This window comes from Pan paniscus, chromosome 4 (assembly GCF_029289425.2).
Source record: "Pan paniscus chromosome 4, NHGRI_mPanPan1-v2.0_pri, whole genome shotgun sequence".
NCBI classification, from domain to species: Eukaryota; Metazoa; Chordata; class Mammalia; order Primates; family Hominidae; genus Pan; species Pan paniscus.
The window spans coordinates 163,420,726-163,436,938 of record NC_073253.2 but is presented as its reverse complement, the minus strand read 5'-3'; the positions used below and the strand labels follow the sequence as shown (position 1 = coordinate 163,436,938).

The window sequence follows — 16,213 nt, the reverse complement described above, 5'->3', positions numbered from 1 at the left end:
GCAGGGATGGGCAGATGGAGACATTGAGCTGTGATGATGTAGTGATAGTGGCCTCAACCGATCCCATGGTGAGCTCTGGAGCTGGGACAACTCTTCAGAGATGCCGCAAGCAGCCAGGCCTTTGCCTGACTGCTTTAGTGGAAGACTGACCTTTAGTGGAAGAGGTGATGCTGAAGAATCAGTCTCAGCCCTTGGAGTCAGCTCCTAGTCACAGTCAAATCCTAGCCTCGACACTCTGCTGCTGTGTGGACCAGGCATTGGACATGGGCTTTTTCTGGGGAGGGGGTGTGACTGTGCCCCAGGCAGTTCCCTTGCGGAGGGTGGCGTGTGGTGTCAGCACTTGGTATTATTGGGTAGTGGGGAGCTGAGCACCCCAGGTGTGAAGAAGGGAATCTGCATCCCCAGTGTGTCCCAAACAGGCTGCCGTGACCTGGCCTGACACCCCGGCAGAGTGGAAGAATGCAGAAAACGTTCTCTTGCTGCTTCTCCCACAGTTTTCGTGGGTTTTTTTGGCTTTTGTCTGATTATGTTTTTCATGATACCAGGCCTGAGTCCTTTTTTTTTTTTTTTTTTTTGAGACGGAGTCTCGCTCTGTTGCCCGGGCTGGAGTGCAGTGGTATGATCTCGGCTCACTGCAACCTCTGCCTTCTGGGTTCAAGCGATTCTCCTGCCTCAACCTCCCAAGTAGCTGGGATTAGAGGTGCCTGCCACCATGCCCAGCTAATTTTTGTAATTTTTTTAGTAGAGAGGGGGTTTCACCATGCTGGCCAGGCTGGTTTCGAGCTCCTGACCTCAAGTGATCCAACCGTCTCGGCCTCCCAAAGTGCTAGGATTACAGGCGTGAGCCCCCGCGCCCATCCAGGCCTGAGTTCTTGAGCCTCGGGTGTCAAAGTGCCCATATTTCTGAGGTCAACAGAGAACACTTTAACCCATGGCCATCCTTTCTCTTCTCTTCTCCCAATGGCTCTTTGACATTTTTATTCTCTTTTGTATCTGCCCCCAAATCTGCCAGTCTCATAGAAATTTCCCAATTTTCCTGGTGTAAATGCTTCCACCTTGGCTGATTTCATGCTACCAGTGTGATGTCACCGAACATGGGGCTGGGAAGAGGCACAAATATCTGTCTTGTGGGTGGGTTCCAGCACACTCCTGAGTGCAGGTGGGTTTGAACCCCAGGAGAGGGATCCTGGGGTGAGGACTGGAAGCAGCCGGTAGGGCTTGTGGAGTCCCTGGCAGGGATGGGCTTGCCTTCCTCCCTAGGTTCTCAGGGCCTGCACCTGTCTGGGTATTGAATGGCTTCAACTGTGTTTCCATCCTCTTGCCCCCCAATGCTTTTTTGTCCATGGGATGTGCCTCTGGAAGTGAATCTCATTTATATTGACCCAGCTCTTCCTCTCTGTCAGGTTCACTAGAGGCGAATGCAAGGGCTTAGAGAGGTGGGGTTGCAGAGGGAAAAGGTGCCTTCCCAGCAAGGATTCTGCCCTTGGGATATAGCAAGCCTTTGGAAGAGCCCAGCTTGTCTGTCCTGCAGAACTCTTTGAGATGATGCAATAGGATGTCATTTCTGTTCTCCTCCAGTTAGCACAGAGCTGACGTTTGGGAATGTGCCCCTTTATGTGTGTGATTTACTCCTGGTTCTCCTCTAATTGCCATGACTACCACAAGCAGTGGGTAGCTTCCCTTCTCCGCATGTTGCTAATGAGAAAACTGGGTCATAGGATTGTTTAAGATTTGTCTAAGACTTGTAGCAAGTACATGGTAGAGCAGGGTTCAAACTCAAATCATTGATTCTAAAGCTTATGCTAAAAACCATTTCACCATATATCCCCTCAGGAATATAGACTGGCATGTGTCCTGTCTTAGGAGGTTAAAAAAAATGAATGATTAAAGTGGTCCTTCAGTTGTACTTTTGTCTTATACATATAATGCTATGGCTTGAATGTGTCCCCCATAAGTTCAGGTATTAGAAACTTAATGGTCGTTATAATGGTATTAAGAAGTGGGACCTTTAAGAGGTGATTAGGCCAGGAGGACTCTGCACTCCTGAATGGATTGATGCCGTTATTGCAGGAGTGAGCTCCTGGTAAAAGGATAAGTTTGGCCTCCTTTTTCTCTGTCTCTTATGATGGGCATAGGTGCCATGTGATACCTTCCACCACAGGATGACCCTCACCAGATGCCAGTGCCATGCTCTTGGACTTCCCAGCTTCTAGAACCATGACCCAAATAAACATCTTTTCTACATAAATTATCCAGTCTGTGGTATTTTGCTATAACAGCAGAAGATAGACTGTGACACAGTAAATGTCACATGCTGAGTATTATTCTACCCGATCCTCCTGTCTCTACTTGGTACAGAGAAACACAGGTGTGAATATGAGAATGAGTAAGAAACCTCCACTCAGTACTTGCCGAGGTATTTTCTGCAACTCCTGCACACACATCTTTGCTCTGCATGTTCCATTGTTCCAACATTTCCACTAATTACACATCACGCATCACCCGCCCCCGCACCACCAACCTGCCCCCAGTATGTGTCTCTAGTCCTCACACTCTGTGTTACACCTTCAGTTACACCTGGTGTCTTTGCACCTGCATGCTTCCTCACACCTGGTGCCTTTACACCTATGAGCATCTCCTTGAAGCCTGTGCTATACATTACCCTTGATATTTGCAATGTGTTACACACACACACACACACACACACACACACACACACGTTCTTCCTCTCCTTGGCAGATTTGTGCTACTGAGAAGAGTGCCACCTCCTCCAAGCAGCCCGTTGAAGCCTCACCCGTTGGGGACTGACAGATATCAACTCCTATTCTCTCTAGAAATGCTATTGAGCTCCATGACTGCATCCCTGGCACCTGTCCAGAAAATATCATTTGGGCACTATCAATTACCATCAAGTTGCTGTTTCAAGGGGCTCTGTGATGGCTGGCACAGGAGCAGGACAGGAAGGAGGAAATAAAGTGTTACCCTGTCATCTCAGGGCCTGGCATCCCTCCCCCAGGTACCAAGGGAGGGTGCTTAGAAGTCCCCAGGCTCCTCTCACTTGTCATTTTCTCATGTGGATCACTCTATGCTCCTCATTATAGCACACTCACAGGGCCCTTCCCTACTGCACACAGCCCATCGCTCCTGTCTTAGGATTATCAGCATCTCTGCCTTCCTCCAAGCAGTGGCAGCTCCTCAGGAGGTCTGTGGGGTGCAGAAGGGACTGGGGTGTTGGGGCAGTCAATTCCCTTTTTCACACTCAGCTCATGAAGTCAACTGAGGTAGTTGAAGAGGAGAAGAATCGGGGTAGAGACCTCAGAGAAGAAGAAGAGGATTGGGGTAGAGACCTCAGCCTGTAGTTCTAGAACCCTTGGCTTGGGGAGTGTCACTTGGATGAACATAGGAAGTATCAATAAATGTCTCCTTAGGGAGAAGAGGCTCCTTCCTTAGGAATGCTGGGATCTTGGGTGAGGAGAAATGAGGGAGAAGTGGGTGGGGAGAGAATGCATTAGAGCAGTGGCTCGCTACTGGGGTCCATTTTACCTTTCACGAGGACATTTGGCAATGTCTGAGAGGCTGTCACGAATAGGCAGGGGTGGGGCGTGAGGTGGGTAGAGGCCAGGGATGCTGTTAAACATCTTCTATGCACTGGATGGCTTCCCACAACAAAGCCATCTGGCCCAAATGTCAATGGTGCCGCAATTGAGAAACCTGGTACTAGGCACATAGGATGGTCCCATGGGCAGAACCACCTCTGCAGAAAGTGAAGGGAAGTCATGCCCCCCCGTGTGTGGAGGGAGGGAGTGGGGATCCAGAGTGAAGGAGCAGCAGACTTCTAGCCCTGCACAGACCAGACCATTCTTCCCAGGGGACAGGATCTCCAGGCTGGTGTTGCTTGGTGGCTTCCCACATTCCCAGAAGAAGGGAAAGGCCATGGTATCCTCAGGGCGGGTAGCTGAGAAACCCTGCGGAGCCGGGTGACTTTTGGCTGTTCAGATTCAATCTAGATCCTCCCAATGCACTATTTGTGCACCCATCCAAGTGCTTTCCACCAAATCCCCATCAAAGCGGAGCTAACTGCCCTTCCCCAGTGTCCCTGCCATACCATAGCAACTTCTCTTCCAAGCACTTCCACATTATTATTATTTTTTGAGACAGAGTTTTGCTCTTGTTGCCCAGGCTGGAGTGCAATGGTGCGATCTCAGCTCACCACAACCTCTGCCTCCTGGGTTCAAGTGATTCTCCTGCCTCAGCCTCCCGAGTAGCTGGGATTACAGGCATGTGCCACCATGCCCGGCTAATTTTGTATTTTTAGTAGAGACGGAGTTTCTCCATGTTGGTCAGGCTGGTCTCGAACTCCCGACCTCAGGTGATCCCCCCAACTTGGCCTCCCAAAGTGCTGGGATTACAGGCGTGAGCCACTGCGCCCAGCCACTTCCACATTATTATTATTATTATTATTATTATTATTATTATTTTGAGATGGAGTCTTCCTCTGTTGCCCAGGCTGGAGTGCAGTGGCACAATCTCAGCTCACTGCAACCTCCTCCTCCCAGGTTTAAGTGATTCTCCTGCCTCAGTCCCCAGAGTAGTTGGGGTTACAGGTCCCTACCACCGCACCCGGCTAATTTTTTTTTGTATTTTTAGTAGAGACGGGGTTTAACCATGTTGGCCATAGTTGGCCAGGCTGGTCTCGAACTCCTGACCCAAAGTGATCCGCCCACCTTGGCCTCCCAAAGTGCTGGGATTAAGGCGTGAGCCACCGCGCCCAGCCAACTTCCACATTATATTGCGTATTCGCTTCTTGGTGTTTCCCATTAGACTCCTCCTGGATGGCTGCGTTTTATTCATCCCTCTGTCCCCAGCACCTGGTTTGTCCATTGAGCACCTACGGCATGTCAGGCACTATTTGTGGACAGAATGGACAGATACCCTCATGATTTCAGTAGATGTTGGCAATTAACACATTTTTGTCTAGGCAGTTATTTTCCTTGTAAGAGCCACTCCTTTCCCACTCTTTATGGCCCGGGAAAGGCTGATGGGGTTTGGGCAAATTCATGGTCTTCTGTTGATAGAGGGAGGGTCTCTTTGACATTCCCATGGGTGCTGCAAGGATATAGGTTTGGGCCTGTTGGCAACCATCTTTCCTACATATGGAATAAATCACTGTGAAGATAAGGCCACATCCCAAGGGCAGTGGCATTGAGAGGTGGAGCAAAGACAGTACCTTGTGAGCATCTTTGCGCCCCTGGATCTGACCAAATTTGAAGCCAGTCCTGCCTTTGGATATTCTGGTTTTTGCTTTGTGTTAGGGTTCTGTCACTTACCCCTGCACCTCTCCTGATTAATACAGAGATGCTGCTTGGGGGCAGAAGCCAGCCTGTGTTCACTTTCTCCATCTTCATTGCAGCATTCTACGTAATAGATGTTTCCTAAATGTTCACTTGGTTGACTAATAGCTAGTGGGGCAGATTCCTTCTGGCCAAAGGCTCTCTAGCCTGAGAATAAAATCTATATGTATGTGGCCAAGATAAGACCAAGATAAGGGATTGTTGAGGGAGTGGCCTGGGAATGGAAACACCCAGAGAGCTGACTGAGAACCGAAGATTCCCAGCCACCTGGGAGGGGCCTGTTCCTGATCTGTGGTGTGTCCTCTCTAAGGCTCAATTTTCACACTTTCACAGAGTGGCTGGGAAGTTCAAATAACAGCAATTAATTTGGATAGAAGCGTTTTATGAATGCATGAGTGTAAGGACATCCCTTTTACTGCCCCTGGAATTGGGATCAGTTTAGGGACACCGATCATCTCTGGAAGAGTGGCTACTGGGTAGACTGTCCCTAAGAGGGTATAGGCTTTGCTTCTTCTGTCCTCTCTTCCCTGGAGCCTTCTAGAAGAGCAAGTCCCCAGGGCTTTACGCAGCTCTTGAAGTGGGAGGATGGGGTGGGTGGAGCTCCTTACTCTTCAACAGGTCAAGCTTCAGGCTGGGATCACACTTCAGCTCTCACTGAAGGCTGAGAATAAGAAAAGTTAGTTGCCAATCGGTAGACATTCCCTTGAGGGAGGCTGAGTGTTTACAACAGCAACCCTGCCAGATGGCAGTATCATCTCCACTACACAGGGGAGGAAACCCAGGCTTCGGAGGTTAGATAAGAAGCCCAGGCTTAGCTAGAAAGGAGAGTGGTTGGGAGTGAAAGTGAAGGATTTTTTTTGTTTGTTTTGCTTTTTTTTTTAATCTAAAGACGATAACCCCCAAATTCCACTATTTTCCTTTAATAATAGCTTACCATTTAATATGCATTTGTTAAATGCTGGGCCCTTGCCAAGGACTTTACATATATTGTTTTTATTAGGCTTTCCAAATAATCCCATACAGCAGTTATTTTTATCCCTATTTTACAAATGGGAAAGGTGAGGCTCAGGAAGTTAAGTCCAGGTGGAAATGTACTCAGTGGGCAAATGGTGGAGGCAGGCTCGCAGTCCAGTCTGGCTGGTCCCAGGACTGGTCTTCTTTGGAATCTTTTTCCTGGAACCGATTCCACGGGCCTCTTTCAGGAGTCCAGGGCTCTCCTCGCAGTTTCTGGCTGCTCAGCGACTTCCCTAAATCCCTTTGAGGCGCCGGGCCCACCTCCAAGCAGATTTCATGGGAAAGGCTGCCACCTTGTGGCCAGATGGCAAACCCAACATTTGCCGGGAGGAGGCGAGGGCTGGTGAGGGAGGGGCTTTGTGGAGCAGCTGGTGCAGCCTTGCTTTCCGAGGGCGGCGTGCAGCCACAGTGCCCGCTGCGGGTGCTGGGGAACGGCGCCTTACAGGCTGCCCACCTGCCTCCTCAGGGTGGAAGGCGGGGCTTGGGTGTGAGCGTGCTGAATCAGAACTTTCCTGGAAAGTCGCCACTTGGTATGGTCAGAGGATCACTGAAGTAAGTAAGTAATCAGAATATCCCTTCTCCCTAATTCTTCCTCCCCGGTGTTTCACCTGGCTGGTCGTGGAGGAGGGAGAGGCGAAGGAGAAGGAATGGTGCATGCACTGGAGAGAGGATCCTTGGCCGGGATCTGTCCTCGGTGTTCCACCCTGTATAGACCCTGTCCCCAACTCTGGGCAAGTTACAGAACCTCGTCCTCATTTCCCAAATCTGAGCCGGTTTGAGGAGCTCTCCCTCTGTTCTGACCGCCCCAGCCTTCCTTCAAGCCCTCATCCAGACTGTTGCAGATTCTCCCGGGCTCTGGGCCTTCTGCCACTCTTCTCTCTCCACTTTGCAAACCCAAAGATTCCCTAATCGTGTTTCTCCCTATGTACAAGAGTCACACTGAGGTTCCTCATGACTTGGCAGGAGAATACCCAGCTTCTTAGCCTGACTCTTATTCCTGCCTCCTTCCCTCCAACAAACCTCATCTCTGGCTGTGCCCTTCCCCCTGAGCTCCAATCCCCTGCTCCTCATTTCTGGCCGCAGGTGAAACTCACCTACCCACGATCAGACCTTTCTTCCAGAGGTCCTGATCTAATTGGCCTGGGACCCGTGTCTAGCGCGCTCGCCGGTGATTCTAATCCTTAGCACCTGCCCCGGCCTCTCTGAACTTCTCACCTGTCTCTTTGCATATTTCTTCTCCTTCCTGCTACCCCCTCCTGCCTTGTCTGTCTTGCATTCTCTTACTTGCCAGTGCCCAGCTCAAATGCTTGTGGAGGCTGGGCACGGTGGCTCATGTCTGTAATCCCAGCACTTTGGGAGTCTGAGGCAGGTGGGATCACCTGAGGTCAAGAGTTCGAGACCAGCCTGGCCAGCATGGTGAAACCCCATCTCTACTAAAAATACAAAAATTAGCCGGGCGTGGTGGTGGGCATCTGTAATCTTAGCTACTTGTGAGGCTGAGGCAGGAGAATCACTTGAACCTGGGAGGTGGAGGTTGCAGTGAAGAGAACTCATACTCCTGTCCTCTGGACATCACGTGTTTGCTCATCACTTGTGTGCCAGCCCTGAGCCTACTGTGCTGTAGTGATTGATTGGCTTGTGAGTTTGTCTCACACTTTAGACCATGTTTTATTTATCTTTGTCTTCCCAGCTTCTGACAGTGCCAGGGACAAAATTGTGCTTGGTGACTCTGAAAGTAGAATGCCTGAACAGATGTCCCTCGTTCACATGGCTAGTCTTCACATGGCTGAGACCCTCCACTTTCCAGATGTCACCCTTTCTGAAAAGCCCTTGAAGCCATGAAGAAGGTCCACACACTGAAAGTACTTGTTCAAGTTACCCAGGCCCAGGAGAGGGGAGAAGCAGAGATTGCTCTTGAGGACATGAGATTTGAGGGAAGATCTTTCTCCATCTTCCCAGCTCCCGCATACAAATCTCTCCCCCTGTGAAAATTGTTATGCTTCAATTTCTACTCTTAGAAAAATCAGTGTTTGGAAGAAAGTTTCTAAAATAATAAAAATGAGGTTGGGCACTGTGGCTCACGCCTATAATCCCAGCACTTTGGGAGACCAAGGTGGGTGGATCACTTGAGGTTAGGGGTTCGAGACCAGCCTGGCCAACATGGTGAAACCTCGTCTCTACTAAAAATACAAAAAATTAGCCGGGCATGGGGGCAGGCTCCTGTGGTCTCAGCTACTTGGGAGGCTGAGGCAGGAGAATTGCTTGAAACCGTGAGGTAGAGGTTGCAGTGAGCCGAGACTACGCCATTGCACTCCAGCCTGGGGAATAAGAGTGAGATTCCGTTTCAAAAAAACAACAAAAAAAGAACATTTATTGAGTACCACATATCCATGATACAGGCAATATCTCATTTAATCATCAAAGCAGCCATCCTCATCCCTGACCAATGATGGACTATTATATAAGTGAGAAGCTTTTCTTCTGCTAACTTGAGTTTATCTCTTAACACAGCGTATGATATTTACCTTAATTAGCACATGTGACCTTCCCAAGTTTCCATGTTCGTTTAGTGAGTGGTAGAGTCAGGACTGGTTCCTAGGTGGTCTGACTTCAGAGTGCATGACCTTCACTAACCCATAGGCTGTACCACCTTTCCAGAATTCTTTTTTTTTTTTTTCGAGATGGAGTCTTGCTGTGTCGCCCAGGCTGGAGTGCAGTGGCGCGAACTTGGCTGACTGCAAGCTCTGCCTCCTGGGTTCACGCCATTCTGCCACCTCAGCCTCCCGAGTAGCTGGGACTACAGGCATCCGCCACCACGCCCGGCTAATTTTTTGTATTTTTAGTAGAGATGAGGTTTCACCATGTTAGCCAGGATGGTCTCGATCTCCTGACCTTGTTATCTGCCCGCCTCGGCCTCCCAAAGTGCTGGAATTACAGGCATGAGCCACTGCGCCCGGCCCACCTTTCCAGAATTCTGTATCAGTCTGTCCTGGTCATGCAAGGACTGGCCCAAGGAAAGGCGGGAAAGGATTTCTGCCTCAAGCCTGTTTCCTTCTCCCTTAATATGTGTTTGTGTAGTGTGTTATAAGAGCCTGGACTAGGTGTAGCAGAAAACCCATGGATAATTGAAAGATGGTTAAACCAAAAGAGGGGAGTTTCAGACCTGGGTGGCATTCTGGTGACATGTGGTTCCCTTTGTGACACACTATTTGCCCACCCTTTGGGTCTATCGCCCTTTGGGTCTACCCAAGAGGCTGGATGGGGCAGAGAAGCCACAGGCCGAGTGAGATCCCCCGGCTTCTGGCCTGGCGTGAACTCCCTGTCCTGGTGGGCACTGCTGGCTGCATCTACTGCAGGAGGATAAAACACAGTGGCCAGTCTGCACGAAGCTCCCACCAAACCAAGATTTGAGCGGTCCCATGACCCACTGGAAGCTGTTCTGTGAGATTTCTCCAAGTACTCCTGACACCAGCCAGATTAAACAAGGCAGGCAGCAGCTGGGCCCAAGTAACTCAAAGACAGAGAAGCTGTCTGTCTCCTGCTTCCCATCCTCCTCCTGAAGGGAAACGGCACAAACTCATGGCCCTGGGGAGATGCGGCTGTTCACATGTGCTTCCAGAGGGAAGTGCTCTGGGCCATTTTCATTGCCTGCTTGCTTTACTAAGTCATCACTGGCTCTGCTAGTGACGCTAGGAGGGCTTGTGAAGCCCAGTACCTGGGTTCAAGCAGGCTAGCCCTGCTTCTCTCTTTCTTTCCTTCCACCTGTGGGTGATGGGACCACAGGAGGCCTTAGACTTCCTGGAGAGGGTTTGGAATTGGCCACAGCTGGGCTTGAATCTGATCCCACCACTTACCCACTGGGTGATGGTGGCCTCAGATTTCTCACCTCCAAAGTGAAAGATACTAGGAGCTCATCCGGGGCATGCATCCAGTCAATTTTTTAAAAACTAGCTTTAGCTTAGGTTGATGGCTTTCTTGGCCTCCTCCTTCATCTCACCTAGGTGACCACATTGGCTTCCCCTCCCTGTCCTCCACACTGCAGCCACAACACTTTTTATGAAATCAAAACTCACAACTTTATTGCTTTGCACATAAAAAAAAAAAATCAAACCTCTAACTGTGTCTTGTGAACCCTGCCATCCTCTCCTGTGCTCGGGCCTAACCACCCACCTTCTGTGTCCTTCTTTTTTTTTTTTTTTTTGAGGCAGAGTTTTGCTCTTGTTGCCCAGGCTGGAGTACAGTGGCACAATCTCGGCTACCTGCAACCTTCGCCTCCCAGGTTCAAGCAATTCTCCTGCCTCAGCCTCCCGATTAGCTGGGATTATAGGCATGTGCCACCATGCCCGGCTAATTTTTGTATTTTTAGTAGAGATGGGGTTTTGCCAAGTTGGCCAGGCTAGTCTTGAACTCCTGAACTCAAGTGGTCCACCCGCCTTGGCATCCCAAAGTGCTGGGATTACAGGCATAAGCCACCACCCCCAGCCCATTTTCACTTCTTGATGCCATGCTTTTCCTACTGTCTGTCCACTCCTGCCCATAGTTTCATGAGGCAAGGGCCCATGGGTGTCTACTCACCTCTCTTACCCAGAACTTAGCCCAGAACTTCCCCCTGGCACGAGGGAAGCTCTCAAGAAAATGTCATTGAATGAATGAAACGTGAGGACGAACTAAAATATTGCATGCAGAGCCCTTAGCACTATGCTGGGCACCAAGTAAGCACCAATAAATGTTAACAATTAATGATAGTATTATTCTAACTTTAGGAGTGATGTAAAACAAAAGTTATCCAAACCAGCAGTGCTTTTCTTATTGGGTTGTCCCAAATAGGCAAGATTTGGGGTAAGTTGATGTAGTCTGGAAAGAAATATGAAAGCACACACACACACGCACGCGCGTGCATGCGTCTCCCGGTGTAGTGAATGCTCCCCTTTAATTTCTGCCAGCATCTCTCAGAACTAGAATGTGGTTGCAGGGAGGAGCCTGAATGTCCCAGGAGGGCTAGAGGGATCTGTCCATGCTTGGGCAGGCTCTGAGGGTCCTCACTGCCCACCCACACCATATGTAGACTGTCCACCTCTGCTCCATGCAGAGAAAAGGCTGCAGATGCAGGCAGAGTTAGCTCTAGAATTGGAGATTACTAAGATACCTCTAACAAAAGCTCCTCCAGGCAGGGCACCGTGGCTCACGCCTGTAATCCCAGCACTTTGGGAGATTGAGGCGGGTGGATCACCTGAGGTCGGGAGTTCGAGACCAGCCTGGCCAACATGGTGAAACCCTGGCTCTACTAAAAATACAAAAATTAGCCAGGTGTGGTGGTGCACCTGTAATCCCAGCTACTCGGGAGGCTGAGGCAGGAGAATTGCTTGAACCCAAGAGGTGGAGGTTGCAGTGAGCCGAGATCATGCCATTGCACTCCAGCCTGGGCAACAGAGTGAGACTCTGTCTCACAAAAAAAAAAAAAAAAAAAAAAAAAAAAGAAAAGAAAAAAGTTCCTCCAGGTGTTCAAAATACCAGCTCAGCCTCCACACGTTTGGGCAGCTCCTCTTTTTCTCCAGTAACGCTTGCCTTTTTCTCATCTCAAAGCATTTCCACACAAGACCAGTGTCCACAGGAGTTTTAGAGACTTTATTTATGTATAAACAATTTAAACACTTTGCCATAAATTATCTTTGCCTGTCCCTAGTCTTTGCTTAGCAGCAAATTAAAATTAATATAAAAACTCGATGAACAATTCATACATGTATATTACAAAAAAGTTCCTGTACCAAAGTTCTTATTAGACTTTTTTATTTTTGTTTTTTTAATTTTTAAAATTTTTTTTGTTTTTATTTTTTAAATTTTCTCTCCTCGTGGTGACTGTCATGTGATTGTCTCAGTTTCTGGACCAAACAAACACACTAATAATTTTAAATCTGAAACAGTGATTGTGCCTTTCGGCTCATGTATGTACAGGGTGATCAGAAGTGGTACCTGTTAGCAAAAGTGTCACGATGCTGCACCTCTACCGAAACTGATACCCACGAACTACGGAATCTAAACAGACTACACCCTGTAACTGCGTATTACTGTCCACAATGGAATCTCCAAAGACAAAAGAGTATGAAATTTATCTGTAGTGATTATAGCCACCATTTTGAATTAAATTTTACACTCTGCGCTCAAATAAATTAGCTCAGGCCAGACTTAGTTGGGACCTGAGAGTTAAGTGCTGGATGGTATTATTTCACTTTGATTTTTGATAGGAATTTCTTTTATTCCCTCATGTTTTTTTTTTTCTTTAAAAAGTATTTCCAGTGCTCACTCCTCCTCTTTTATCCCCCCCTCCCCAGGCGCTACACACAAATCACCCCCAAAGTCGTGTTTTAAATGCACCTGTATTTGCTTAAACGAAAATGTCAGAAGTATTTGTCCTACAAGCAGTCTGAGTGGTTTGTCCCGCAGCTGGTCTGGTGACGCTGGCCCTCGCGGATGTCTGCGTGTCGCTCACATGTGAATGAGTGAGGTAATTGGATATGAGGCCTTCTTTCTTATCTTCGCTTCTTTGTTTATCGGTCCATGTGTTTGTTTTGTTTTGTTTTTGTTTGTTTTCTTCTTTGCTTATTCGTTTTTGTTCTTTTGTTCCTTTTGGACACTTTGCGTCTCTTTTCTGCATAGACCCAGAACAAGTGGGTCATATTTTAGGGGAACTTGGAACATTGTGTGTGTCTGTTCATTCATTCGTTTGTTTTGTTTTCCTCAGAATTTTCAGCCGGGCTTTAGTCTACTTCAGGATGAGGGACTTCTCGCTTGGACAGTAGCATTTGAACTCAAAAAATGTGAGCTTTCTTGCCACTTGGTCTCCTAAAGCAGCCCAGCCGCAGTGCCCCTGTTAGGTCTTCATCTCCTTAGGAGAGGAGATAACAGTTACTCCTGCTGAGCCATTCAGACAAGGAATGGCAGCAGATTATTTTGTTACCTCTTTCCCATCTCATTCTGTCTTAAAAACTGGATGTTGCTGCTACTGTCTGCAAGCTCTGGGTATTGCTCCACGGGAAGCACGTAATATCCCTCGTACCCTTGCACGCGCCCGGTGCTCAGAAGCTGCTGCTTCTCGCCCTCAGTCCACAGGCGGCTCCCCTCTCTCCCGTCCCTGGCTTTCTGCTGCTCCTTGGCCCAGGCCGTGCCCAGGGCCCTCTGTCTCGCCTGGTCCAGGACGCGGGCTTTCTCTTCGTCCAGGGTGTCGGGGGTGAGGCCATAGCGGATGCTGAGCAGCAGCGTGGAGTACTGGAACTCAATGTTCGTGAACCTTCGAGTCCTGCCGTTGACCAGCAGCGTGGGCTGCGACACGGTCACGTTCACCCCGCTCTCCAGCACCTTGCGGCCGATGGTGGTGCCTAGTGTGACCAGGTCGCCATCGGCTGAGCCAATCTTCACAAAGTAGTGGGTGTCCTTGCCCTCGATGCTGTAGTGCATCTTGTCCAGGTAGTAGGCGTTGTTCAGCACAGATGCCACCTTGCGGCTATCTTCGCTGGCGATGCTGGACACGCCCGTGGTCACCCGCCCTTCTTTGATGGCAAACATGATGCCTTTGCCAATGATGGGCGTGGTGGTGGCAAACCAGTGACCTGCTTTCTCTCGGATGCTGGCGTGGAGCTTTTTAGTAATGACCTGTCCTTCCAGAGCCATGAAGGCCTGGTTATGTCTCTCTGTTGTCTGTTGGACACCTGTAATGAGCTGTGGGGATAAGAAAACAGAGAAAGCTGAGAAGATGAGCTGGGCAGCTCTCTCAAAAAGAGTCACAAAGAGAAAGGCTTGGAACTCTCCTGCAAGAGCTAGTGTTGGGTCTATCCAGATCTGAGCTGATGGGAGTCCTACCTTTTGGAACTATGGTTGGCTGGTTGATTACCAGTGCTCTGAACTATGGATGGCTGGTTGATTACTAATGCTCTGATGGTGTGGTCTGTCCATCTTGCAATTGCCACTAACTAAAAAAATGGTAAAGGAGGTTCACCCTTTGCTGGCATGGGCACCTGGACCTACACACTTACCGGGTCATGCCACCACTCGGGAAGTGCCCTGTTCTGTACTCTGATGGTTGGCAACTGCCTTGCCCGCTTTAGACCCAGGAATGTCCTGATGCAAAGGGCAGGGTGTTGATTTGAACAGCCTCGAACCCCACCACTGTAAGCTAGATTTCCTGGAGGCCAATGACTTGGATATTCATTAACTTCCTTGGGTTAAGACCTTGCCACTCAAAGTATAGCCAGCAGCAGAGGAATCACTGGGACCTGCCCTGTTCAAAAAGCAGAATCTCAGGCCTCACTCCAGAACTACTGAGTCAGAGGCTACGTGTGAACAAGATGCCTTGGGTGATCTGTGTGCATATGAACATTTGAGAAGCACCAGGCTGAGAGAGTCAGGCTTTGAGGGCCAGAGGGAATATCCCCTGGCTTTGAGGCAGTTGTTTTGGATCCTCGCCCTGGTTCTGCAGGGGATGAAATCACCATTATCTCCTTGGCCTTGAGTTCTCCACTCGCAAATTACAACTTGTCTCAATTGGTGGTTGGGGGACAGGCTGGGATAATGGGAGAGGCTGCGTTTGGGAGGTAACGGCACTTAGGTAAATGAGAGAAATGATGGCTATTCATCCACTGAGTGGTCCCCAAGGGGCAGGACTGAGTGAACGCTGTTCTCAATTACCCAGCAGCTCCTCCTTGCCTCTCTATAGTTACACAATCTGGACAATTATTCAGAGCAGCTGAGACCTTTCAGACTTTGATAGTGCTGAGCGCCGGTTCTGTAGCAGGGATTATCTGAACCCCTCCCATCTGATTGTAGCAGAGGTCTCAGCTGCACCCAGATGGAAACTGACCACCCCTCGGTCATCGCAGAAAGACCCAAGCACAAATTATGTTCTGAAAACTCAATCTGTATACACTTGGCCATAAAGCGCCGAGGTTTTATGTGGGGCATAAAAATGTTCTTTAATGGGACAGAAACTGCAAACCACAGTTTTATGACGTCCCATAAAAGCTGAAAGGGTTATGATCTTATAGGCAGTGCAGATGGTAGGTTGCTGCTAAATTTCTCTGTGCTGTTGTTAATCAAGGAGTGACTCAAAGGTATTCTACTGAACAGATAATGATACCACAATTAAGGCAATAATTGAAGTTGGGAAGAAATATGTGCTGTGCCAGACAGGCGACAGCACTGACATTCGCTTTCCTGGGAAGTCTCAATGTGTCCTGCACCTTTTATACCCAGCTCCAATGTTTTCCTGCAGTGACATGCCCCTGGCTCCCATGAGGTTCTGTTTGCAAAAGAGAATGATGACAATCATTTGGATTCTTGGCAGGAACCTCTGCTTACCTGTCCATTCTCACTTGCTTGACTCTCTGACAATTCATAGGGAGGAGGCACGAAATACATTTTGGCTCTTGGGAAGCCAGGAATGATGTTGCTAAGCTGAAATCCAAACATCACAAGCCAGCTTTTCACATCTACGGTGGAAAACAAAAATAAAGGTTTCTGAAATCATGATGGATGGAGAGCAGCAGCGGAGCTTAAAGAGAGAACAAAATAAAATGGGTGGTTGGGTGTAGGGCCCAAAGGGGAGGGAGGAAGGGCTTACGACTGTCTCCTGAGTCCAGACCCAGGGCTTCCATACATGGGATTTAGGAAGCAGATATCAAACTTGGTCAGCTGATAACCACCATGTGGTGATTAAGAAGACCCTTGCTCAAGTAAGACAGATCTAGCTTCAAATCCCCTGGCTGTGAGAACTTGGGCAAGTCCCAGCCCCACTCTGAGCCTCAGGTTCCTCAGATATGAATTGGGATAATAATTGTGTCAGTCTCATTGGGTTGTTA

The 16,213-nt window shown here is 48.9% G+C and overlaps 1 protein-coding gene across 12 annotated transcripts in view; it reads right to left on the bottom strand.

Annotated features, from left to right (window-relative positions):
• Nucleotides 1-11,969: 11,969 nt before the first annotated feature.
• TENM2 (teneurin transmembrane protein 2) overlaps nucleotides 11,970-16,213 on the bottom strand; it is a 3,238,122-nt gene continuing 3,233,878 nt past the window's right edge. For all 12 annotated transcript variants that reach the window (XM_063604288.1, XM_063604290.1, XM_055112852.2 and 9 more), the window contains 2 exons: nucleotides 15,714-15,844; nucleotides 11,970-14,078 (listed from right to left, as the gene is read on the bottom strand). In XM_063604288.1, the coding sequence (XP_063460358.1) occupies nucleotides 13,317-14,078; nucleotides 15,714-15,844 (893 nt within the window). In that variant the 3' untranslated portion in view covers nucleotides 11,970-13,316. The remainder of the gene's footprint in view (nucleotides 14,079-15,713; nucleotides 15,845-16,213) is intronic.